This window comes from Rhinatrema bivittatum, chromosome 4, assembly GCF_901001135.1.
Source record: "Rhinatrema bivittatum chromosome 4, aRhiBiv1.1, whole genome shotgun sequence".
NCBI classification, from domain to species: domain Eukaryota; kingdom Metazoa; phylum Chordata; class Amphibia; order Gymnophiona; family Rhinatrematidae; genus Rhinatrema; species Rhinatrema bivittatum.
The window spans coordinates 382,874,954-382,901,754 of NC_042618.1; the positions used below are offsets into that span (position 1 = coordinate 382,874,954).

A 26,801-nucleotide genomic window follows, 5' to 3' on the forward strand; every position below is an offset into this window, starting at 1 on the left:
TACATCACCATCTATACATTTTATCATTTTATTAGGAATAATTCCAAGTGGGTTATGAAGAAACTTTTCCATTATTGAGTTTGATGAAATTTTCAAGCTCTTGCTTCATGAAGAGATAATCACCAATAAACAATAAAACAAATCAGCAAAACTATGATACAATGGGCAGAAACAGTCAAAAGCTGATATCAAAAAGCAACATGCAACAAAAAAAAAAAAAAGGTACAATATAAAGGAAGACAATCTGCTGAATATTAAAACAAACTCACTATAAGGTCCCTGCAGGCCAACAAAATTTATTCTATCCATATAATCCAGTTAATTGCAAAGGCAAGTTGGGCTAATGAAAGGAAATTTATTAAGAGATTCCTCAGTGCAGTTAATCTAACTAGTGTTGAAGAGCATTTCTTGTCAAGCACGGGCAGCATCAGAATTTATTTTTTTTTTGCAAGGGAGAGAAATAAATACAAAATGGAATGCTACATTTTTTATATCAGCAGACTGTTGGAGGAATGACATAAGGTATCAGTAAACTAAATGCACTGGAGCAGGAGGAAAACAATATATGAAATTTATCAGGGCTCAATAAAAGTGTTGCAAACTTATTCTTTTAAAGGTGTCACAATAGCCATTATATTCTGACATTTAGGTTGAGAAGGGGAGTAAAACCAGAACACACTTTCACGGTAAGATTTTTCTCTTTAATCTAAACATGTTGCTGTAATAGCAACATGTAACTCAGTAAACAATAATTGGCAACAAAATCTCAAACTCATCATGTGCTGCCAAAACCAGTTCCCGATACCATTTAATAACAAAGATGCAAAAATTGTTGTAACAAGCCTAGATCACGTCTATCGCGTCCTTGGTTAAATAGTTATCCTGTTCGATTTAATGTTTTGAGAGCTCGTTTGACAGCCAGTCAAGTCCCTCATACAGACCAGTTCCTTGTGTAGCGCAGGTAGCTTGAACATACCACTGTAACAAAAAAACAAAAAAACAAAAACAAGATTATACTGTATCAAATGCTGGACTTAAACCTTAAGTAATTTTAACCTACTAGATGACAGCTTAACATACTATTAGCAAGAGTTATGCACTTGGAATTTAACCCCAAAGCCGTGAAGAATTCCCTAACATTATTCATGTATTTGGTGTTGGAAGCTAACATCAAGCAATTTTAATTCATCTTTGTATATATATAATCAAACCAATAAAAAGGTCCTTGGTGTTCAGTGCTGTGTGGTAGGAAACCTAGCTCTAAAGCAGAGTTCAAGGCACTGCAGAGATAATGGGTTCAGGCCCATCACAGGCAGCTAAAAGATGCACTGAAGAATTATGTTTTGGAGCAGCAGACATGCTTTACATGGTATAATGACCAATTATTATCTAGTAGGCTACAGTATAGCTTCTGATATTAAGAGTTTAGAAGATTAAAAATAAATAAAATTAGCAAACCTTAATTTTTGTAGCAAATAAATTTTGCTACAAATGATCCATCTATGTCCACATATACAGTGTGCAGCTGGCACCTTGGGAGGATTTAGTGCACTCAGTATTTACACTAATCTTAGCAAACATTACTCCCAGCCTTGGGCAGACTCCCACTGTTAGACGAGTGTAACGCTAATTTATTCCGAGATCCATCAACCTTAAATAGTACAGTGTGGCAACGACCTAATTAAATGTGACTGAAATAACGCAAACTCCATGCAATCAGTTCTTGTATACAGCCACTATAATACAGGGTGCTCATGGAGAAGTGTATTTTATTTAAAAACATTTATACTCCAAGGATCATGGCTACTTACAAAAGAGAACACTCATAATAAAATAAAACATACAACAGTAAAACAAAAATTTTCTTAAATTAATAAGAAAAACCCAGTCAAAAATGAAAGATGTAGTTCATAGTCAACTTGAAAATGCTTGTTTAAAATAGCCATGTTTTTAAACTATTTTTAAATTCCTTAACATCAGACAGTGAACAGAGGTGTTCTGGCATGGAATTCCATACAATGGGACCAGCCACTGATATTGCATGCTTTCACACTTTGCCTAAATGTACTTGGTGTATTATAGGAACAACTAATAGTACTTTGTTGGCTGATCTTAATGACCTATGTGGAATCTAATCATGGAGGGCATTCTGCATCCTTATTTGAAAAAAAGATTTACGGATCAGTGTTTTAAATTGAATTCTAAAATAGACAGGCAGCCAATGAAGCATGGAAAGAATGGGGATAATGTGGTCATATCTCGAGCAACCAGATAAGACTCGGGCAGTGGAGTTCTGCAAAACTTGGAGTGCTCTTAATGTGCTGTCAGGTAGACCAAGAATTAAGGAGTTGTATTAATCAATCCTGGAAAATAGTAAGATCTTACCAAGTTTCAGCAATCATAAAGATTGAAACAAGCTGATATTCCCTCAAATTATATTCTGTAAGGTTCCTAATACAGAACCTTCATTAATGACCAGAACAATATTATACTTTTGAGAGATCAGCACCAGTCTGCTTTACTGTGGATTGCCTGGCCTCCATGTTTGCTTAACCCAAGTCAATCACAAACTACAGGACATTCATAAGACAAGATAGTAATAGCTGGGTCACTGGACACAAAGTATTACTTACAGTTCTGTTACGCAGAGTCTGAAGGGTTAGTTTATCTGTCATTTCACTGATTGCCATAGCATTTGGCAAATCCTGTTTATTTGCAAAAACCAGCAACACAGCATCTCGCAGTTCATCTTCTTGAAGCTAAACAAAAAAAATCGGTCAAAATATCAGTTTATCCTTTCAAACAAATATATTAAAAGTAAAGCTATAGGTTCCTGGCCCTTATATATGTTTCCTGCTATCCATGATGTCCAAAAACTGTAATGCTGGTGACATATCTAGACTTAAAGAAGGAAAATGGTGCACAGTCTGACATTTGAATACCCAGGTTAGTATCATATATAAGCTGCCTTAAAAAGTACTTCTGTTACCACCAAAGAAAGTCACCACCAGTAAAAACAGTCCAGATATTCAAGACCTGATTTAGTAAAACTGTTCTTCCATCTTCAGGAATAAAGCTTAGTAAATCCAGCCCTGTTTAATAATCTTAATTAATGGAATCAGTCTGTCAGCCGTATTTCTTATCTCCTACAATGAAATGCTCTAAAAGCCTGGCACTAGCAAAGCAGAGATTCCATTTCTAAAGAACCTGTGCCAAACATTTCTCTTTAGACAATTTTTATAATGCATGAAATCTGTTAGGTATCTTTAGATATTTACCATTTTCTGCAACTCTTCTGCTGCTTCCTGAATTCTCTCTCTGTCATTGCTATCTACCACAAATATGAGACCCTACAAAATACAAAATAAATGGTGTGCATCTTTACATGGCAGTTTGCATATGGTCCAACAGGACAATGTAAATTAATGGAGATAGACCATTACTGTACTTCCACCTTCATGAATTCAAACATTAAACAGATGGGAGGGTACAGTAAAGATAAAATATACATATGTTGTAAAGAGCTTCTTCAGAGAACCAGGTTGCCAAATTTTTTTTTCATTTAGATTTTCAAAATCCCCTTAAACATGAAGATAACACACAGTGTATACAAGAAAAGCATTACTTGAGCAATGATCAGACGGCCATGAAAAGTTCCCAGTGTGTGGCTCTGCACCCTCCCATTATCTTCTGGTAAGTTACTCAAATTTTGTTCTGTGACTGTCTGTAGAGTCTTTGAAATTAATGGCCGAAAGATTAATATTTGAAAGCCCTAAGATACACTTCTCAGTATTCTCCAGCTGCCAGTAACCTGAAAATCTGCAACTGTCATGATACTTTAGGAATAAGAACATAAGAAAAATGTTATGCTGGGTCACACCAAGATCCATTGAGTCCAGCATCTTGCCTCTGATAGTGGCCAGTCCAAGCGATAAAAATCCAGCACATCCCAAAAAGTAGATCCATTTCTTGTATTCACTTGATGGCTCTCTCATATTCGCATGTTATGTGTTATTGATTTTTCATCCAGGAACTTGTCCAAATCTCTTTTAAACCCTGCTATGGAGGTCATACGATGCTATGAGCAAGGGAGGATGTAGAGAGCCTTGCTCCTGGAATTATCTGCTTCAATCCGATCTCTACCACCCTTGATTTTTTCTGTAAAATGTACTGAAGAGGTGGAAGATTTTAAAATCTTTGTTTTGATTTTGAAGCAGTAATGAGTACTACAACAATAAAAGAGAAAAAAAAAAAAAAACTGCTGCTGGTGAAGCCAAGATGGCGATGGTAGCAGTAGCCCCCCGCCTGTGGAGGATATCCCTAGGGCAGTCACACAGGCTTTCGAACCACACTATGAAAAACTGGATAAAATATACGGAAAATTGGAAGACATAACCGATAAGTTTGAGGATGTGGAACAGTGAGTGTCTGAGATGAAGACGCACTCGGGAGATATCGCCACACTGAAAGATGCTTTACAAACGTGCAACAGCTGACAGGAGGACTTACAGAATAGATTGTGCTGCAATAATCTACGATTTGGAGGCTTTCTGAAGAGCCTATTGGACAGTGAATTGCGGAGATTTTGCGGTATGTGGCTTGCCGGTTGAGGTGGGCCTCAGTGTGATGAAGGAGCCTTGTGGTGGAGTGGGCTCACAGGGTTGGGGCAAGAAGAGCATTAGATAGGAAACTGGGAATGGTAATCGCCCACATTATGAACTTTGCCCATAAAGAAGCAATTTGTTCCGGCACACAACTTACCCATAACACGAAAAAAACTACTCATTTTTCAGGATTATTCTAGTAAGTTGCCAGCGTTGCACTGAGAATTCACACCAGTACGCTCAAAGTTATATGGCCTGCAGATCCACTGGTCCTTACTGTACCTGGTGAAGCTCTAGGTGATCCATCACAGGGTGACGAAGTCGTTTACTTCGGTTTCAGAGGCCATGGACCAGTGGGTGAGGAGTCATTGGCCACATCGGACTGTGTATTGCTGTTCCAGCTTTCTCAAATTTGTGATTATTCAGCCTTATTTGAAAATTTTGTTGGTGGGTCTATTCGGCAATGAGGAAATATGCAGAGGCACTTGGTCACAGCTGTGCTTACATTTAACACTGATCCCATTACCTTCTATATTTTGTAGAAACTCAGAGTACTGTATTTTTCGCTCCATAAAACGCACCTGACCATAAGACGCACCTAGGATTCAGAGGGGGAAAATTAAAAAAAAAAAAATTTTGTGCGCTAAACCGGCTCTGTCCCCTGGCATCTGTGCGTCTTATGTAGCAAATTAGGGGAGTGCATAACATTTTTTTTCTCCCCATTTTGTTTTCAGGTCTGGGGAGGGCCATTTCGGTCTACTCCCCAGATCAGAAAACTTTTATCTTTCTCTGGGAACCCCCCCCCCAAATAAGCCACCCCATCCCTACCCTTTAAATTAATTAAACCCCCCCCCCCCCCCCAAGACCTGCCAAAAGTCCCTGGTGGTCCAACGGGGGTCCGGGAGCGATCTCCTGGGCTTGGGCTGTCAGCTGCCAGTAATCAAAATGGTGCCAACGGCCCTATTTTGATTACTGGCAGCCAACGGCCCTTTGCCCTTACTATGTCACAGGGGCTACCGCTGCCATTGGTCGGCCCCAGTGACATAGTAAGGGCAAAGGGCCATCGGCACCATTTTGATTACTGGCAGCCGACAGCCCAAGCCCAGGAGATCGCTCCCGAACCGCTCCTGGACCCCCACTGAACCACCAGGGACTTTTGGCAGGTCTTGGGGGGGGGTTGTAGTAAATTAGGTTGACAGGTCTTGGGGGAGTCAGGAGGGTGGGGGTTTTTTTTTTTAGATTTTTAGGGTTTTTTTTATATTCGCTCCATAAGACGCACATGAATTTCCCCCCCACTTTTGGGGGAAAAAAAGTGCGTCTTATGGAGCGAAAAATACGGTAGTTTGCTCTTTTTTTTTAATCTATAAGCGATTTTATCAAGACTCAAGGATGTGGTTGTTTCAATACTAGACTATTTTCCCCAAAAGCTTTATTATGATGTTTCTTAGGCACATTTCTAGGAGTAAGATGAAGGTTGGGGGGTTGGGTGGGCGGTTTGGATGTTAACTCATAGCATTCGCAGTGACTCATATCCTTAGGAAGGGTGCTAGTCGTGGGTGGTTTAAATAAGAGGGACAATCTAGTGATTGGTAGTAAAGAGTCCCTGGGGAAGTGGGTGAAATTGCAAATCAGAAAACTGAAGTTCAAATGGTGCAGTTTCTAGAGGGATGGGAGATATAATATCCACCGAGACATCTGGTGGGAGGTCCTAAGCTGGCAGGGTGGGGGCAGGAGACACTTCCCTTGTCAGTTTTTTTCCCCTCTGGAATAATCTGTTTCCACAAGGAATTGAGTAAAGAGACTCTCTGGAAATTTCTTGGAACACTGCTGGTCATGGATCTCCTGTCAAAAGGCATAAAGTTCTTTCAGGTCAATGCCATAAAGGGCACTCAGCCTAGCGCACAGCTTGGTATGCGGTTGGACATGCATTTCAGACATGCAAGAATAACTCCCGCTGCAATAATGGGATTAGCATGCCAAAAACGCGCATCCAGACCAGCGCATAGTTAATAGTGCTCATCACATGTAAAAGTCATGTTGATGAGGTTATTAGCTAGTACCCCCTGATGCCAAAAATCACAGTGAGCCTGGCATTGTGTTGACGCGCCCTGAGCCATCAACAAAAAGGCAGAAAATCGCGATATGAAGTAGGAGGAACCACAGAAAGTAGCATCATGGGGGAAAAAAAAAAAAAAGTTTTACAAGCATCCGTTTTCCTAACCCAAGCACAGCCACTTCTCCTGGGCACCCGATGCCAAGGACATGCTAGGGATGCACAACTGACCCCTAGCGTGTCCTTTTTAGTGCGGCACCTCATTACCATACTGCATCACGCGCCCAAGAGGTGGATGGGCGCACGTTAGGAAAATGGGCATTCAATAGGAGTGCACATTTTCTACGCTCTTTTACTGCATCGGCCCCTTTGTACCCTATCTGGCAACAAGGTGGACATTTCGCTATTACAAGAAACCCAACTCAATAATACAGAACTTGGTAAGTTAAAGCAACGGTGGGTAGATGCAGTTTAAATGAGCCTCCTCGGGTACACAGAAAGCAGATTTGTCCATTTTGGTCGTCAAACAGATTTCCTTTGTGCCGGAAAGGGTTATAGAATATCCAGTTGGCCCTTACCTCATTGTGAAAGACAGTTTAAATATATATGATCTAGTACTGTCAAATGTCACTGCACCCACTAATTATGATTACAGTTTATTTCAGAGATTATTGGGAAAATTTGATACTCTTACCAATTTTATGTGGCGATGATTTTAACATAGTGCATGATCCTGCTTTGAATAGATCTAGGGTTTTGAGGGGGGGGGGGGGGGGGGGGGGAGGTGACATATGCTGGATGTCTGGCATAATCCCGCTCTAGCGGGAGACGAGTATTCTCATGTGGCCTGTGCTCACGACACTCAGTCTAGAATTATCTTCTTGTATCTCAACTGTGTTTTCCAAAGTGTCCTTAGACTACTGGTCCTACAGAAATTTCTGACCATGTCATGATATGGTTAGATCTGAATTAGAGTGAGCAATGGGATGGCATTACAACTTGGAGAGTCCCAGCCTGTATGTATGAGAATACTTTCTTCCAAGAATTTTTGTTAAGTGGAAGGAATTTCAGGAGCATAATTATGAACATAAGTCTAACCCCATTCTTTTACGAATACAGCTAAAGGAGTCATGCAGGGAGAAATAATTGGCTATATGATAAAATATAAGTGAGATTTAGATACCAAAATTAGACTAGAAAAAGAAGTCCAGAAACTTAAGGTGACTTCAGCTATGCATAGGATGCATAAAGCATGTGATAGTTATCTAGCGGCTCATGCAGACACTCATTCCAGAGCAAAAAAAAAAAAATTATAATAAAAGAGGGATTTTAAGTTCTTCCCATATGGGAATATTCAGGTAAGATATTGGCATCTTTGATAAAGAAAAAAAAAAAAAAAAAAAAAAAAAAAAAAAAAAAGGAAGATGGGCAATAATTTATTGCAGCAGTTAACTAATGTTCATGCCAAGTTTCTTAACACAAAAAAAAAAAAAAAAAAAAGACACCCACCATACAATGTTTCTGAAGTGCTTTCGAATGTTATATACTAAGGAGCCCATTAATCCAGATCTCATTCAGCATTATTTAAATAGTGTTCACATGCACCAGATAATTAGAGGCTCAGCTGGAGTGCTTAAACTAGTGGTTCTCAACCCTGTCCTGGGGACCCCCCCAGCCAGTCAGGTTTTCAGGATATCCACAATGAATATGCATGAGAGAAAATTTGCATACACTGCCTCCATAACATGCAAATTCTCATGCATATTCATTGTGGATATCCTGAAAACCTGACTGGCTGGGGGGGTCCCCAGGACAGGGTTGAGAACCACTGGCTTAAACGCTCCAAATACATGTCAAGAAGTAGAGTTACAAGGCTAAGCTTAACGAGGCCCCGTGGCCAGATGGCTTCGGGGGAGAATTTTATAAACTGCTTAAGGGACATTTAGCTGCTCCTTTGGCTGACATGTATGCCCACTCTATTGACGCTGAAACATTTAAAACCTTGTTATCATATTTAATTACTTTAAATTCTAAACCAGGTCAAGACTTGAGTAAACTTGAATTGTGTAAGCCTATATATCTCTTCTCAATTTTCAATTTGAAACCGCTTGCCAAGATTATTGCAGAGAGGTTGGCTCCTATACTTCCTGATTTGATTCTTAGTAATCAATTGGGCTTCATGAGACATAGGTACTCAGTGACTAATAAGGAAAATACTGGCCTCTCTAGCATTGATGCAGCTCTCTTCAGTAGACTCATTGCTAGTGAGCTTCGATGCGGAGAAGGCATTCAATCCAGTGGATTGCAACTATTTGTTTGCAGTTGTCAGAGGAGTAGGTTTGCACGGCACCTTTTTGGAGGTGATAAAATTATTTTACTTAGAGACCCAAGCAGTTTTGTTAGTCAGTGGTGACTGGATGGAAGAGTTTGATATACAGAGAGGAACTCGGCGGGGTACCCCTTTCTCTTGTTTGTTATCTCTCTAGACCTCCTGCTCCGACGTATAGAAATCTCCAGTAATATTAAAGAGATTGTGTTGGGATGCTATGATTTCAAAGTCACTGTATTTGCAGATGATATTTTAGTTCAACTCATAATTCTATGGACTCTCTTGCAGAATTGTTGAGAGAGAATTGTCTTTGTTCGGTGAGATACCAGGATTTTAAGTGAACTTAGAAAAATCAGAAGCTCTTGCTATCTCCCACACAGTGAAAGCTTTATGGAATGGATTTTCCACTTAGGTGCTCAGAGGGTTCTTTCAAATATTTGGATATTATTCTCCCTGCTAATCTTACAAAGCTATAATAAATGGAATATTGTGCCCTTGTTTGCACAAACAAAAAAGAAACTGCTAATGTGGAATTTGTTTCCTTTATCACTGATTGGTAGAGGGGAGATGCTAAATGTTGCTCAATCTGCAGTTTGTGCTTCATGCAAAGGCAGCAGTCTTGCCATCTTTGATGAAGGCTAGGACACAGTATATGACAGTAAGGAAAGTGTAGCAGAAATTATGTGAGATATTGAACCATTCTTGGGACATTTCACCTTATCTGTCGATAAAGAGGGAAACCGAAATTTTGTTCTGGAAATGCAGTGTGAAATATTTAAGTCATGGGCCATTAAGGAAATTACACAACAGGCAATTAATAACCTCTGATGGCACGTTGCTGTCCTTTCAAGCTCTTAAAGGATAGCATAATTTAGCAGCACGCATTGCCTATTTATGTAATGAGTTTAACCTCAGCTTTTAGATAGATTTTGTGACAAATTTCAGTTCTTTAGAAGTGAGGAGTTTGCGAAGGTAAAGAAAACTCTGCTATACAAAAACTGGACTATAATGTATTATTAGAAAAATGGAGGAGAGATTTATCACTTGTCTTTATGGATGCACAGCTGCATTCTAGTTTCAAGCATATTACCACTCCTATTGCTAATGCTGACCTGAAACAGTATAAATTCTTAAAAATGGGCATTTCTCTCTCTCCCAGTCATGCTTACCTCACGGGATTTGTGAATACAGGTTTATGTCAGATACATGACATCTCAGGGAACATTAGCACATAGTGTCTGGACATGTGAGGTAACTGCTAAGCTCTGAGGTGGAATCCATAACGGGGCAAAACATTGGAAGGGGGTGGGGTCTTTTTGATAAACCTAAGTCTTTATCGAGCATGGGGAAAAGGTACTCGGCTTCTTATATGCAAGACTTGCCTTGTGGAAAAGAAGAGAATTCTCATCAAGTGGAAGTCTATAGAGGCTCCAACGTTTTGGATGTGGAGAAATGCTTTTCATTCCTTGATGTTACTGGAAAAAGAAGCAGCAGGCCATTTGTTTAAATGTGGTTTCTCTTAGATTATATGCAGATACTTGCAGCAAGAATTCGGAGTTTCCTGGTGAATGATATCCAGTTGTAGTGGATTCAAGAAAATGTTCCTTCTGTGACCAGCACGAGATGAAGACATGACATATGGCACTTATTGGTCCGGGTTTTCAGTGGATTTGGGAGGGGGGGGGGGGGGGGGAGAGGGAAGAATTGTGTTTGTACTTATGATTTATTATTATTATTTTATATACCTACATTCAATCTGAGACATCACATCGGTTTACATTCAGGTGCTGTAGGTATTTCCCTATCCCCAGAGGGCTTACTATCTAAGGGGTGGATTTATCAAAATGCGGTAAGTACCGCATGCGATAGCAAAAGGGGCGTGTTTTATGCTAATATAGCATTTATCGCAATTTGCACTAATTACCTGTGCAAAGAGCTAAGTTAGATCAAATTGCGATACCATTTCAGATTCTGTGATAAGTGCCAGACCTGTTGTATTTCCTGCATATGAGAGAGAGAGAGAGAGAGAGAGAGACACAGAGAGAGACAGGCCATAATATTATATATTGTAGAGAGTCCATCAAGCTAGGTTGAGAGAACATTGCCCAAATCTCATCTTGGAGTGAGTTTCCTCACTCCGAAGGCCAGCAAATCTTCACAAGAGACCACTGTTCTGTTCGTAGGTATCACGTAGAATGTCAAGGTGGCCCCTAACCCCCTACACTCTTACCTAATCCCCACCTCGAGTTACTAGGTGGGCCTACCATAAGGATACAAATACCTACCTACCTATGGGCCATGATATTATGGCCAGACTCTCTCTCTCTTTCCCCCCCCTCAAGGCTCTGAACCTGTCAATTCAGCTGAAATCGGACTTACGGGAGACATCGCAAATGGCAATGAAACCTTACCGCACGGTCATGGCAGCTATCGCACAGCCTAACGCAATCGGCATTACGGCTGTGCGATAGCTCTTCGCAGACAGGCTAACCCAGCCTACTCTCCGCCCCTAACTCCTCCTATTTTCGGAATTTGCATCGCACCATACGATATGGTGCGATCGCATGCGGTAAACACGTTTTCGCATGTGGTAAGGGCCTATCGCATGCATTAACGGGGCTTTTCGCATGCGATAAGCCCTTAACGCATGCGAAAACGCTTTATCGCATTTTGAAAAATGACCCCCTAAGTTTTTTGTACCTGAGGTAATGGAGGGTAAAGTGACTTGCCCAAGGTCACAAGGAGTGACAGCGTGACTCGAACCCGGTCTCCTGGTTCATAGCCCATTTCTCTAACCACTAGGCTATTCCTCCTCCCTCAGGAGGAATTTATCATTGTTTCATGTATTTGGGGTGAAAATGTTAAAACAAAGATTATTTTTTTTTTATATACCGACATTCGATCTGAGACATCACATCGGTTTACATGCTTATGTAGTATGTGTGGAACCATCACACCCTGCACATTGTTATGTACTATGATTTATTCAGTAAGTTTAAACATTAAACCCTGCTATGCTAGTTGCCGTGACTACATCCTCTGTCAACAGATTCCACAGCTCAATCGTGTGCAGACTGAAAAGTACTCTGTGATTTAAGAAATGCTTCAAACTCTTTAAATTACTTATATAGAATTCCTCCAAAATGATGGGAATAGAATTGTTTTGGCAAAATACCTCAGCAATTTAGCATTATACTCCCCACTTTGTCTTATATTGTGATACAAATTAAACAAAGCAACATTCAAGTTACTATAATAATTCCTACCTGTGTGTTCTGGAAATAATGCCTCCAAAGTGGTCTAATTTTATCTTGGCCACCTACATCCCATACAGTGAAGCAAATGTTTTTATACTCTACTGTTTCCACATTGAAACCTAAAATGAAACAAATGTAATTATGGTAACTTATTAGTAAAGAGTTAGAAATTCAATGAAACATAAAAGTCAGCATTAATAAAGATATTGATGCAAACAATGTGAAAATTATTTCATATGATTCTAATTTAAGTAAAATATCCAAGATAGATGGTTTGGAATAGCTTCTCCCCAAATTTCCAAATCTTTAGAAATATAAGCAGCAACATCTTAAGACTCCAGCTCCAAGCAGACAGACCATCACATTCAAAGAAAATGTAAATATCAAGTTTCTTTCCATGTAGGATTGTCAACTGGATCTAGATTTTCAGCACAGGCTGATCCAGTCCTGGTTTTATCCCACTGCCTAAAGGAACTTTTAGTCTTGCTTTTCTAAGGGAATAGATATGGGAAGTCAGAACTGCAAGTCCCCGTATGCACATGTAGTAGGGTAAAACCAGGACTGGATCAACCTGCACTTTAAATTTAGAGCCAGCAGGCAACTACTTCCATGGCATTTTTATCACTATAAACATAGATGCAACATTGATTTTCTGTATACTCGCCATGACTCAACATTAAGAACATAAGAAAATGCCATACTGGGTCAGACCAAGGGTCCATAAAGCCCAGCATCCTGCTTCCAACAGTGGCCAATCCAGGCCACAAGAACCTGGCAAGTACAAAAACTAAGTCTATTCCATGTTACCATTGCTAATGGAAGTGGCTATTCTCTAGGTGAACTTAATAGCAGGTAATGGACTTCTCCTCCAAGAACTTATCCAATCCTTTTTTAAACACAGCTATACTAACTGCACTAACCACATCCTCTGGCAACAAATTCCAGAGTTTAATTGTGCGTTGAGTAAAAAAGAACTTTCTCCGATTAGTTTTAAATGTGCCCCATGCTAACTTCATGGAGTGCCCCCTAGTCTTTCTATTAACCGAAAGAGTAAATAACCGATTCACATCTACCCGTTCTAGACCTCTCATGATTTTAAACACCTCTATCATATCCCCCCTCAGTCGTCTTCTCCAAGCTGAAAAGTCCTAACCTCTTTAGTCTTTCCTCATAGGGGAGTTGTTCCATTCCCCTTATCATTTTGGTAGCCCTTCTCTGTACCTTCTCCATCGCAATTATATCTTTTTTGAGATGCGGCGACCAGAATTGTACACAGTATTCAAGGTGCGGTCTCACCATGGAGCGAAACAGAGGCATTATGACATTTTCCGTTTTATTCACCATTCCCTTTCTAATAATTCCCAACATTCTGTTTGCTTTTTTGACTGCCGCAGCACACTGTACCGACGATTTCAATGTGTTATCCACTATGACACCTAGATCTCTTTCTTGGGTTGTAGCACCTAATATGGAACCCAACATTGTGTAATTATAGCATGGGTTATTTTTCCCTATATGCATCACCTTGCACTTATCCACATTGTTTTCTTCAAGGATTTACAGCATTCAACTGTTCATATCAATAGTTGTGTTTTATGCTTATTTTCCACAAATTCATTCCTTTATACTGTTCATGAATTATAGTGAGTTGAGGCCTAGCAGAAGACTTCAGTTTGGTCATTCAAGTTTTCAACATCTCCAGACATGACTATTTTAGTGGGTGCTAACCTTTTAGGATATCAAAATGTAGAGATAAGGGTCAAACAAGTTATAGGCAATACCTTTTTACTGGATTAACTTCATAGGTCTGCGATTTATTTTTGAGCATTAAGCTCCCTTCATTAAGTCAGGGATTCACTATGTAACCCACAAGCAAAATTTCACACTGCAATCAGGGACTGAAAGATTTGTGTTGACCAATATGATACAAGATAGCCCTTACTGGAATCCTAATGAAACAACTGGGGTGATTACAATATATTCATAAATATTCTTACCAATAGTAGGAATTGTCGTCACAATCTCTCCTAACTTCAGTTTATAGAGAATGGTAGTCTTGCCAGCAGCATCCAACCCAACTATGAAGGGGGAAAAAACAAGTAAACTGAAATCAAACATTTCAGGAAAGCAATAAAAATCTAAAATGGTATGAAGTCCTGAAAAGAAACTCTCCAAATCAGCATAATTGCAGACAGAAGGTAAGCAAAACTTACAAAATTAATCTAAAGCTTACTTAAAAAAAAACCAAAACCAAAACCCACCGTGTTCTGAATATACAATTGACAAACATTGTTTAGATGCAATATCCAGTGAACTGGAAAAACTTCCCCAAAAACCTACTTAAATAGATGAGCAGAGTATCTACTGTGCAAGAGGTATCCAAGTAGCTCTCAATGGTGAATCAACCTTGCAGCTCTAGGAAGATCATATCGATGATCTGGAGAACAGGTCCCCCTGCAACAACCTTTGATTTGTGGGCATCCTGGAGACTGCAGGATGGTTTCTGGAGAAGCGGATGCCGAGAGGGTTGGGCCTAGGAGAGTGAAATGGCTGCCTAGAGGTGGAGTGTAAACATTTCTTAGACCTCAGGAAGGACCCAGCTGCAAGGCCGCATGTGGTAATTGGGGATTTTGTGCACAAGGCTGACACTTTATAGGCCCTACATAGCTGCAAAAATCTCATTATGAAAAAAAAAAAATTGTGTTCCAGGATTACTTGCCTAAACTCTCTGGCTTCAGTCTTAAATTCACTCTGCTGTACTCAACTCTGCATGCTCATCAGGTGCATTGCCCATTGATTTATCCTGCCCAATTGTGGTCTTTCTACAAAAGGGAGAGAGGTCTAGTCGTTTGTCTGTTCCTGAGGCCAGAATGTTTTTGCAGGAAGTGGAGCAGTATCAGCAGAGGCCTCCCCTGGGCAGTCAGCAATCGGGTTGATTTGGAAAACACGAGGACCAATTAGCGCAAACAGCTGTTTTGAATGTTTTCCTCCGGAGCGTATTTTCAGCTGGTATTTAATGTTTATGAAGACTACAGTTTAGAAGATTAGATGTATGGTGATCAATGGCATTTGGATGAACTCCAGCTCATTTGTGTTAAATGTTTTTGGCGCTCTATATACTGGACATTTACCAAGCTACCGTCACTAACGTGTCCCTTTTGTTTATTTATTTAAATCTTTCTTGCAAGTTTCTTTTATTTTTTTTTGGGACACATTTTGACTATGGTACATATAGCCTTCTATGATGTTTGCTGTTTAGGAGTTCTCTCTGTTTGTGCTCACTCATTGTGGGGTCCAGTAGTAGAAAATGCCCTAGCATAAGTGTGGATTGTTCACCGTTAGAATCCAGTTCAAGGGGATGGGATTGGGTGGGTAGTCACCTTTATTGTCAGAAGTGATAAAAGCAGAAAGGAGTAAGGGAATTAGATAGAGGGGTGAAAGAGGAAGAAGTTGGGAGGGCTGGGCGATAGGTTAGTTGGGGTTGGCAATTGGTGTGGGAGAGTAGTAAGCTTTAGGGTTTACCTACTACAAGCAGGTTTCTTTTACTTCACTTCTGTCACCGGTCAGTCTGGGGGTGGGGGTCTATGCTGGGGTACCTGCACCTGTATGTTTGATGGTGAAGATCCTCTGCTACTCCAATAAAAGGTTTGTCTGAGGGTGTATGGATAATGGTTCATTAAATTTTTTTTTTATGGAATGTCTGTGCGATAAATTCACCTATTAAAAAAAAAAAAGACAATGTTAGCTGTCCTGAACAGGAAAAAAAGCCGATGTCATGCTCTTACAAGAAATACATATTACAGATGCAGAGCATAATAAATGGAAGAGATAGTGGATTGGCAATGTATGGTTCTCCTCTGCATCAACTAAGTGCATGGGTGTTCCAATTTTGGTGCTTGGGTCATGTGAGCCGATAGTGAAGGTGGTTATTAAAACACTAGATAGGTCTATTCAATATTTATGTATCAAATAAATCACGATCATTCCTTTTTCTAGTGTTTTGGGGAAGCAGCTCAGCTATGACCCTGGTGTTGTGCTTTTGTGAGGGGATTTCAACTGTATGCATGATCCAAGTTTAGGCAAATCTGTCAGCCTAATGAGAAAATAGATCTGTGGAAAAGGGTTCTCTTTTTATAAAAAAGAATCCAACAATAAAACCCCATACCTTCAAACCATGGATGCATGGAATGCTCTTTATTTGAACAGGATTATGCTCATCCCTCTAGATCAACGCTTCTCAACCAGTGTGTCGCCAAACACCGGCAGGTGTGCCGCGTCTCCCAGTGTCCCACTGCCCTGTTGTACTTTCCTTCTCCCTTTTTCCAGCCCCCACGGGCCAACTGGAAGCCTCCTTGCTTCCTACCCTCACTGCCCAATGGGAAGTCTCTTTCATTCTGCCTGCCCCCGCGCAGGCCAATCTGAAGCCTCCTCCCTTCTACCAGCCAGTAGGAGTAGGAAGAAGGGAGGAAGCCTTTGATTGGTCGGTGAGGCAGGCATCGCATAGCCCGGGGGTGGGGTGGGAGGAATGGCAGTTTTGAACTCCAATGAAGCAAGGCCGCCACAGGAGCCCATTCCCGTGGCGGTGAAGAGGAAAACCTGACCCCGACCAAGCAAGGCCGCTACGGGTGAGAGCTGCTGTGTGTGAATCGGTGCGAGAGCATTTGTGTGTGACAGAGCTTGTATATAAGAGCATGAGTGTGATTGAGAGAGAGACTGGTTAGGAAGATGGTTAGTGTGAGAGAGACAGAGACTGATCGTGGGGGTCTAACTGGGGGTGTGTGTAAGTGACTGGTTGTGGGCGCTAAGGAAGAAGACTGTGAAGACAGAGCTTCAGCAGCCCTTGCTGCTTCTGGCGAGTGCTATTGGCCTGGAAGGGAAAGGAGTAGGAGAGTTGCTGGAGAGGGAGAGTAAAGGTGGCTTTTAAAATTTATTTTTCTTGATTGACTGCCATTTTAATTATTGGGTATTATGTGATGTCTGCTGTTTTGAAATATTTTATTGATATTTGGACATGTTTTAATAATTTTATGAGTTTTTAATTGTTGGATATTATTCTGTTCAGCAGCTGTTTTGTAACATTTTTAGTATAGCTTTACAATTATTTCTGTGTGGGGCTCTATAGCAGCTTAGCTTATTCTGTTTTCCCCAACAGGAAATGTATTAGTGTTTAGGGCCTGGTTTAATAGTTGTATTTCTTAGATAGGATTGCTCCTGTTTGAGTGTGTTCCATAATACAGGTGTAACTTTGTGCGGGTTAGTTTGTGTACATTATTGCAAATCCTGAGAGTCTGTTAGGTGCTATATTTCTCTTTCCATTTCTCCAGGTTCGCACTGCGGCTTTTTTTGTTTTCCATTTGTTTCTGTCTCCATATTTATAATTTGTGGTCTTTCTGTATTTGAAGGTCAGTTCTGGGTATGTGACCGAGGTGAAGTATTTTACTAGCATGTATTTGTTGTGATGCATTAGTGGTAAATTACTGTCTTTTCATAAGGAAGGCTATTGTGCCTTGTAATAAAGGGAGTTTGTTTTGCTCTTACTGAGATGTCTTCAGAACCAGAATATTTTTTTTGTATGGCGAGTTGTACAGGGTAATGCCCTAGATCTGCTCTGCACTCATTGCTGGGGGTTGAGGGGATTCCTGTGGATGCAGAGTGCATGTTTACATTTAGCCCCATGATGGTCACATGTTCAATGTGTCCCGCATGTGAGAACCATCTGTTAGGTGTGTTCCAGCCAAAAAAAGGTTGAGAACCACTGCTCTAGATCATATTCCACATTTTCTGGATTAGATTATCTACTGGTACCTAAAAGACTGTTTGTTTTTTGTTTTTTTTGAAGAGCTGTAGCAGCAGGTATAGAAGTGAGTGCAGTTTCAAACCATGCTTCAGCCTGGATCTTACTACAATGGAGCAGTAGGGTGAGTGAACAGAGAAGCCAGTGTTTTCCGATATATTTAGCTAATGAGGCGGCTTTTCAGGAGTTTCTCAGAAACAGACGGGATTATCTACAACATAACATGTAGACAATCACATTTTATTCTGGGAACTGCCAAAGTGGTACTCTGAGGTGAAATTATTTCTCTCAGTACCAAGAAAGAAGAACACTGATGTCACTCTTTTCTTTCTGGAGAAACAACTAATGAAAGCTAAATAACTCCTAGCAGCCAAGAGCACTGAGGAACATAGAGAGCAATTTCTCACAACCTAGGTGGCAATAAATTCTCTATTATACCAGAAGGCCAAAAAAGAAAAAAAATGTTTTAATTTTAAATACATGTCAATTTGGTGAAAAATTGAGTTAATTAATGGCAAATTGAATTAAATCCAGTGGGTGCTCTCATCCTATTTCAGCTATAAAAAATTCCAAAGGAAAGATATCCAATAGCACTCAAGAAATACTCATAGCCCGGGTAAAGTTCTATAAAGTGCTGTACACTTATCTGGACCAAGCACGGGAATTTTAAACAAGATCTATCTCCCCAGTTTCTCTCAAATGCAGAGAGATAAGCTGAATGACTCCTTAACTAAATAGGAAATTGATAGGTATTGAGAAGGCCAGGTTATTTAAGGCCCCAGGATGCGCTGGGTATAGTGCTAAATTCTTTAGGTTTCATCAGCCAGAATGGTGGGCCCTGTGCAATCATATTTTGGAAAGCAGGGGAAGATTTCCTCCAGTGCCAACTTTAGTGCTAACAGTGATCTCCAAATTGGGGAAGGACCTCACCCTCCCTAGCTCTTATTGCCCCATCTTTCTATTAAACTGGAGCATTAAACTATTGGGGAAGATACTGGCTGATAGACTAGCTCTTCTCCCAGATTTCATCTGCAAGAGTCATGTAGGCTTTATAAGGAGTGGAGGTGTAGCCTAGTGGTTAGAGCAGTGGGCTATGAACCAAGAGACCAGGGTTTGGGTGACACTGTTGCTCCTTGTGACCTTGGGCAAGTCACTTTACCCTCCATTGCAAGCCCTTTGGGGGAAGGGAAATAAATACAGTACCTAAACGTAATCCACTTTGAAGTGCTGAAAAAAGTGTGAAAAGCAGAATACAGAAAGAAATCTAAATATTCTACAATGAAGGCAGTGATTGAAAAGGTGACCAGATTAAAAATCCCATCTTCAATGATTAGTTTTGACACTAAAAAAGGCATTTGACCATTTGGAATGGAGCTTACTTGTTTTTTGACCTGGAGAAAATTGACTTGACACAAAATTTTCTTGCAGCCACTGTTTATTTATAGGTTTTTATATACAGACAACCGTTTGCACATAGTGTCTGTTTACAGATAACTTAAAACTTTTTGGCAGTGTCATTACATAGAACTTTTTGGCAGTGCCATTACATAGAACAGTAAACTATGCATACAAGAGAAAAACATGAACATATGGAAACTGGGTAACTATTTACAGGGAACGACGGTTCCTCAACCGGGGACGGATGAGGGAAAAGTCGACAGGAGCACACTGTAAAGGTAATACATGGAGAGCACTGTAAACAGCTCAGGTGGTCATCGGGGAGAAGGTTATTGAGAGAAAGTCAGCAGGAGCACATTGTAAAGGGTAATACAGGGAATGCATTATACACAGTTTAGGGGGTCATCAGGAAGATGGTTGTTGAGGGAAGGGTAGGCCTGTAAGAATAGCCAGGTTTTTAGCTTTTTTTTCAATTTGGGTGTAGATGTTTCAGTGCGCAAGTCTGGGGGCATAGAGTTCCAAAGGGTGGGGCCGTACTGTTGTACTCTGATCCTGAAGCAGTTGTTTTGGCCAATGGTGAACGTTCAGGTGCATTTTCCTTGGCAAGGGGAACTAGCCCTCTCTCTCCTTTACTCTTTTTATCTTTGCTGAGAGCTATACAGGACAACGCTATTGAAGGAATTCAGCTGGGTATTTTTTTTTTTTAACACCAAAAAAAAAAGTAAAAGAACACAAACGAAAACCAGACTCCTCGTTATATGCTGCAGCATTCGATGATTTGTTGGTATTTGCGTCCAAGCCCAGAAGTTCTCTGTTCATTTTGCCAAGCATTCTTGAACAGGTTGGATTATTCTCATGTTTTAAGTTAAACATGAACAAGTCTGAAGCAGTGGCACTTTCGGACTCTTTTCAAAGGGGCAGGCATTTCCTTTTAAGTGGGTATCTACTTTTATTTATCTAGGTGTACAGATTCCAGCAGATCTGAAGCATTTTATGCGTTTAATATTTCCCCTTTTTGACGAATCTGAAGCTTAAATTCCAGCAATGGCATAATTTGCCACTTTCTACAGTAGATTGAATAAATTTATTCAAGATGGTGGACCTCTCCAAGTGGCTTTATGTTCTCCCCATTCAGATATTAAGGAAGGATCTAAACATTTTGGATGCTCTCCTATTAAAATTCATATGGAGGCATTCCAGACCTAGGGTTAAGCCAGAATGGGAATGGGGGGGGGGGGGGGGGGGGGGCGCGCAGCATTCTTAAGCTTTACAATTAAGCTCACTTGACTCGAAGCTTTAGGATTGGTTGTTCTACACATTCATTTATGTTAATTTCTCCATGGAATCTACAGTATTGGCCCCATCTTCTTTATGTTATGCGATACATGCCAGCAGCAAAAAAAATTGGGTACAATTTTCGGACAAGTGTTTCCCTTGCAACAAATGTGGTTAAGGGTGACTAAAATTTTAAGGTTGTGACCCAGAAGTCTCCTCTCATCTATTCAGGGTAATCATGATTTTCCACCAAGAGATCAGGTAAAAACGTCTTGTTTAGGCAAGGTTGGAGATCACTCAAATCCAACATGTACTGGAGGGAAAATGATGATAAAATGTTATCCTTTCAACAGCTAAAAGAGCAATACCAGCTAAGAAATAGATATTTTTTGCACGTCTACAGCTGAGGCATTGCATTACCTTCCTAAATACCAGACATTGTAACCCTATTTTTCTCTCAAAGCTGGAAATTTTCTTCTTGATGGAAGAAGTGGAAATAGTGTTGATTTTTAAGTTGCAAAAAGCTGATCTAATTCTTGAATCAAACTAACCAACTCTTAGAACAGGAGCTTACTTTCAATTGCTACAGCAGAAGCTTTACTGAGATGTTTCAAATGAATAATGATAGTTTCTGGTAATGCATATTTACGAGAGATGTCTATTTCTGCCCAGAGTATATACAACCCCGGTTAGAACTCAAAGCGCATTTAGCGCATTCAGATCTCTCTGAGAAATGTCGAATGATCTCATATTCATTCACACACATATTTCAGTTTGGCTCTTTTGGAAGAGAATTGCCAGCTTTATTGGTTCTCTTCTGAATCAAACAGTCCCTTGATTTGATCATACTTCTTCCTTGCTGCAATTTAGAGAACAAGGGGAAAAGATGCTTGTGAGGAAAGCTTCACTTTTTGGTAGAGAGTGAATTATGGCCATTTGGACACACAGAAGCCCCCCACCCCATTTTGGTACTGGTGAAACCAATTCCACTCTGATGCAGATGGAAAACTCAGCTAGTTGTTCTTCCATTCCTCAGAGAAAATCTTTGATTAATTGGCATAGTTATATTCATGCTAGGACCTAGGTTTGAAAATGCTAATTATCCCAGTTTCTTCTCTTTTATTGGATTGGTTGGATTATCTGGACCGATTGGTACTAATGTTCTTGTGACTGCATTTAAAGGGAAGTGGGGTTTGAGAAGGTGTTTAAGGAGGAGGTGATGCTTTTGCATCTCTGATGAGTTATAGAACGCTTACTACTGAAGCCATGAAGGGGCATTAGTAACAAATGCACCCTGTGGTTCGCTCCATGCCACTAATATCAAGTTGTCTATCAATCAGGCCAATGCAATACTATGCGCTGCAGCCAGCACACAGCTGGATGCGCGTCCATAACCCCTGATGCAATATGGGGGATTAGCACATCCAAACGAGCACGTAGCTAATAGCGCTCATCACACGTAAATTCCATATAGATGAGGCTATAAGCTAATTAGCACAATTCAAAAAGTTTCCCACACGGTCAACGTGCCCATTGCATCGCAGCAAATTTTATGCCAGCCTGCTTTCTGCGAGTCTTCCACTTCATATCATCGCAATTCTAAATAGGAGGAACCACAGAAAGCAGATTGAAGTGTTAAAAAAAAAAATCTTGAAAAAAAATTCTGGGCACCCAACATAGATGCACAAGATAAACGATCCAGGCCATGTATCTTGTGCCAGTGGTGGGAGAAAACAGCCCACACTGACAACCACCTCTCCTGTGCACCCGATGCCAAGGAAGCACTAGGGACACACAATTTTCCCTAGCGTCTCCTTTTTAGCACGACCACTCATATAAATAATGCATCATGCACCCAAGAGAGGTGGCTGGGTTTGCTCAATCATGAGCACCTGTTTTACACAAGCTGATATTGTATTGGCCTGATACTGAGAAGTGCAATATGTATATACTACTGCATTTCTAGGTATTGGGGCACTTATTGGCGGGGAGAGGGGAAGAAAACCTGTAAAACAATGGCTTGATCTGTAATGAATGTTTGATATAATCCAAAAGTTGAGTGATGGATTCATGTGTTTACTAGTTTTCTTAATAAAGTTTCAACAAACACCTGAAAAATAAAAATATTTACATGGTAGAATTTGGTGCAGCTTGGAGTTCTTTTACTGCCCTCATTCTTAAAAAGGAGCAGCAATGGAGGGAGAAACCTGAAGGCAAATCAATAGCAAAATCTGAGAGCGCTTGGAAAGCCTCTGCCACCTGACACTGAACAATATCATTTATGGTTATTACATTAACATCTACTCTTACCAGCACTTTGTTCATTCTATTATCAATTACTATTCCACCCTGAGAAGTTAACCTGTAATCTGCAAGTACATCATCTTGCAACACTGAGGAAATATGTGTTTGCAACCCTCATTACTCAACAGCTCAGTCACTAAAATTCAAATGGTTGCAACTACATTTCAGTACAGTAGTTACTTCCCCTTGATATTTTGTTTCGTTAAAAGAATTCTATAAAGTTTCTGCATATTTAATGAGTTTTATATACCATCATTTGGAAACGTCAAATAACGCCATCATAATGGTTTACAAAACGTTTACATATGATGTTAAACAATTCACAGACAAGTGTATAACTTGGAAAAAATTAAGTTCTACCTATTCACCCCTTCCTCCTATACTAACCTCAGCAGAGAGGGTGCTTGGAACTCTGCAGAGGTCAAAATATTTGTGGTGCCAGCTGGGAACACTCATACAAGTTTAGATCATTTCCATAATCCAAATATCATTGCCACAACACATAACAGTGATATGGTAAATGATGGCAGAATGACAGAAATGGCCCAGTCTGCCCAGCAAGATTTTTTCAGGGTTATTAACTGCTGCTCTGTGCAGGTTACCCATACGCCTTCTGTTTAGTTTAACTACCGCTCCATTCATAGAACTTGTTAGCCTCAGCCAGGAGACCCAAACTCACATAACCCAGAATCCTGCTATCAAGACACAGGGCTGGTTTTTGGTATGAGCGTTCAATCAAAATTTAAGAAAAATCAATTTAATCAAAAGTACTCAAAAGACAATAAACAATGCTATTGTACTTCCTCAGAAAAATATGACATTTGAATTTGTGTGTTCAATGCCAGCTGTCAAGAATTAAAAAAAACAAACCATAGGAATAAAACCTACAAGTAAAACTAAAACAGTTATGGTTCTAGTGCATCATCATTATAAACCTCTCTCTTCATGGATCCATTCCAAAGTGCTTGGGCCTGAAACTCTACATATTAATCCAAAAGTAACAATCTTAAGAATGGAATTTAATTTGCTGAATCATATGTATATTTTGATTAAGCAACAAAATCATGCTTTTTTAAATTTTTTCTTTTTATTTCCTACAGCTTTACAGAAAGAGCTCAAATGTGCATGAAAAACAGCTGTGTATGTCAAATATGCTGCACAGCTACCATTACAATGTGGGTAATGTCAACCACGATGTGAGACATTAGTAAAGAGCCTCTACTACTTCTGTTGCCATGAATAAATAAATTTTAAAGTAAATGCATCAGGATTTCTTTATGGTATCAAAATGAAACACGGAGAATAAAAAAAATGCAACAAATATTGAAATCTATATATTTGGGAAAATAGTGAATAACCAACCTACTCAAAATTGACAAATGCAAAATTTGCACAAACATTTAGCAGCAACACTGTTCAGATTTATTCACTACAAACAGCTAAATCAGCTAACCTAGAATACTATTAACAGGTCAAATCATGAAGATTTACAAAACTAACACCTGTAACAAACCTTTAAGAGGCAGGATAAGCCTGCAACCATGGTGTGCCTACTAAGGCTACATCCTACTCTCTTGGTTACTCTTGATAACTGTCTGAGGAGAGATAATAGGTGGTGTGGAAGACAACACTGAAGGCTGCATCTGACAATGACACTAATTAAAACTGTCCCCTGCCAAGATATCTAAACAAGTTGGCTGACAGTTGAGAACAGCTAAACAGACCACACTAACCAAACAGTATGCAAGGGTGAGGACTTTGAAAACTGGATGAAAAATATGGTCAGTAACTACACTTTGAAAACTACACTTAGTTCTGATGTAATTGCTTAGTACACTTAGTTCTGATGTAACTACACTTAGTAACTACACTTAGTTCTGATGTAATTGCTTGAAGAATGCAGTATAGTAATAGTATAAAATACTAGAAAATTTTCTTTTGAAGGCATAGATCATGATTTTTTTTTTTAATTTTGATAAAACCTTTTGTAAGCCTTTTTTAAATTATTTAAAAGATTTCCAAGCTCTACACTGTTTGAGGTGGGGGGGGGAACAATGAAACTATAAATAAAAAATAAACACACAAACTACAATAAAAATAAAAGACAAAAAACATGCATAAAGTCTGCAAAATTTGCATAAGGTCTAACTAACTTACCAATAAATAAAATTGATCTAAGTTAGCTCAACAATGCAATTAATTTCATTTTTTCATCCTGAAACATTCTAATTGAATTTTTTTAAAGCCCATAAAGCTTTGGATTTAAGAACACAAATACAACATGGGAGAAAAATCTTCACAGCACAATGTCTCATATGGTAGCTACTGATAATAAAAATGCTTCCTGGACAAGTTATGCAATGTCACCAAATTAGAAAAATCATCTGCCTCAATTCTATATGACTAGGCAGAGATCCTACATTCTGAAATACCACAGGTTTTTAAGTATAATGAGATAGGCAGACTGCAATCTATTTGAATGCAAGGAGACCTGTGAAACCAAACCATTAATATCTTAAGTTATCTTAGTAAAGTCGTTTCATAATGATCTCATTCTGCATACTTTTATGAAAGAGGTCTACTATTCACGAGAAAAGCCAGGTGAATGTTTATACCTCTATCAATAACCCCTCATCTGCACCTTTGCTAACGTTTTAGAGATAGCCCTCTCAGGATACAGGAGCAGATTGTTCTTCCGTAATCAGTTCCTGTACTCACAAGAAAGGCCATCAGAAACAGACATAGCACGGCAGGAAATAAAATCGTCACCACTCCGCAGACCAAAAGGGGAAAGGACAACGAAAAACGGAGAGTACTCCAGCCGGGAAAGAAAAAGGCGAAAGCTGAATCCTTATCCCGGGAAAAAGGTCAGAGCTCCGAGAAGGCGATTCTCTCTTTACACCCCAGACTTGGGATACAACACCCATCGGAACAGAGACCCGGGGAGGGGGGGGAATACTTCGCGTTTTTCTTACTTGTACCATGGCGAGAGCTCCAGATTTAGTGAAAAGAAACAGCAAAGCCCTCCCCCTCCTCCAGTCCACGGTGAACATACTAAAGACCCCTTTCTCCAAAACCACAGGGAAACGCCAAGAGCCACTCAGGACCTCAAAAGCCGTCAACGCGGCGAAGGCCCGGGCCGGTTCAGCGTGGGAGGGGAGGCGCCTTAAACCATACAGCCGCCGCACTTTGCTCTTCAAGGGTCGGGGCAGCAGTGGAGGACAAACGGGACACAGGCAGCAAAGGCCGCGCACAAAGAAACAAAGCACCGCTTCCCCGCGAAAATAAGAGCCCGCCAGACGGAGGCTTCCCGTTCTTCGCGCCGCTCCCTTCCCCGCATCAACCAAATCTCCCTCACTCACCCATCAGGATCCGCATCTGCTTCTTGCCAAAGAGCCGGGAGAATATGGACGAGATGGTCAGGCCCATGGTGGTGGTGGCGGCGGCGGAACTCGGGACCTTAAAAAAAAAAAGAGGGGGAAAGGGGGGGCGAAGCTGTTCCTTTCGGTAGGTTTCCGTGCGCCGGCTGTGCACGGGAAACGCCGCGGGGTTGTCAGAGCCAATACGAACAATAAAGGCCCCGCACGAGCAGCTCGACTGTCAGCAGAGGCGCTGCGACCGGCTTCTGAAGGGACGTCGCTTCGTGCCTCTATCCGTCTCTCTGCCACGTCACGCTCAGCCCCGGCTGCAGCTCCAACGCGGTCAAAATGACGTCAACGGCGCCACATCCCGAGCCACGCCGGAAACGGTCGGGGGGGGGGGAAAGGAGGTTGACGTGTCGACGTGC

At 40.4% G+C, this 26,801-nt stretch overlaps 1 protein-coding gene across 1 annotated transcript; it reads right to left on the reverse strand.

The window, feature by feature from the left end:
• ARF4 (ADP ribosylation factor 4) lies at window positions 1-26,801 on the reverse strand. The gene is made up of 6 exons (XM_029600932.1): window positions 26,377-26,801; window positions 14,241-14,321; window positions 12,253-12,362; window positions 3,279-3,350; window positions 2,634-2,759; window positions 1-978 (listed from the first exon to the last, which is right to left on the reverse strand). Exons 1-6 carry the CDS (start codon window positions 26,441-26,443, stop codon window positions 892-894), a joined length of 543 nt encoding a protein of 180 aa, XP_029456792.1. The 5' UTR covers window positions 26,444-26,801; the 3' UTR covers window positions 1-891.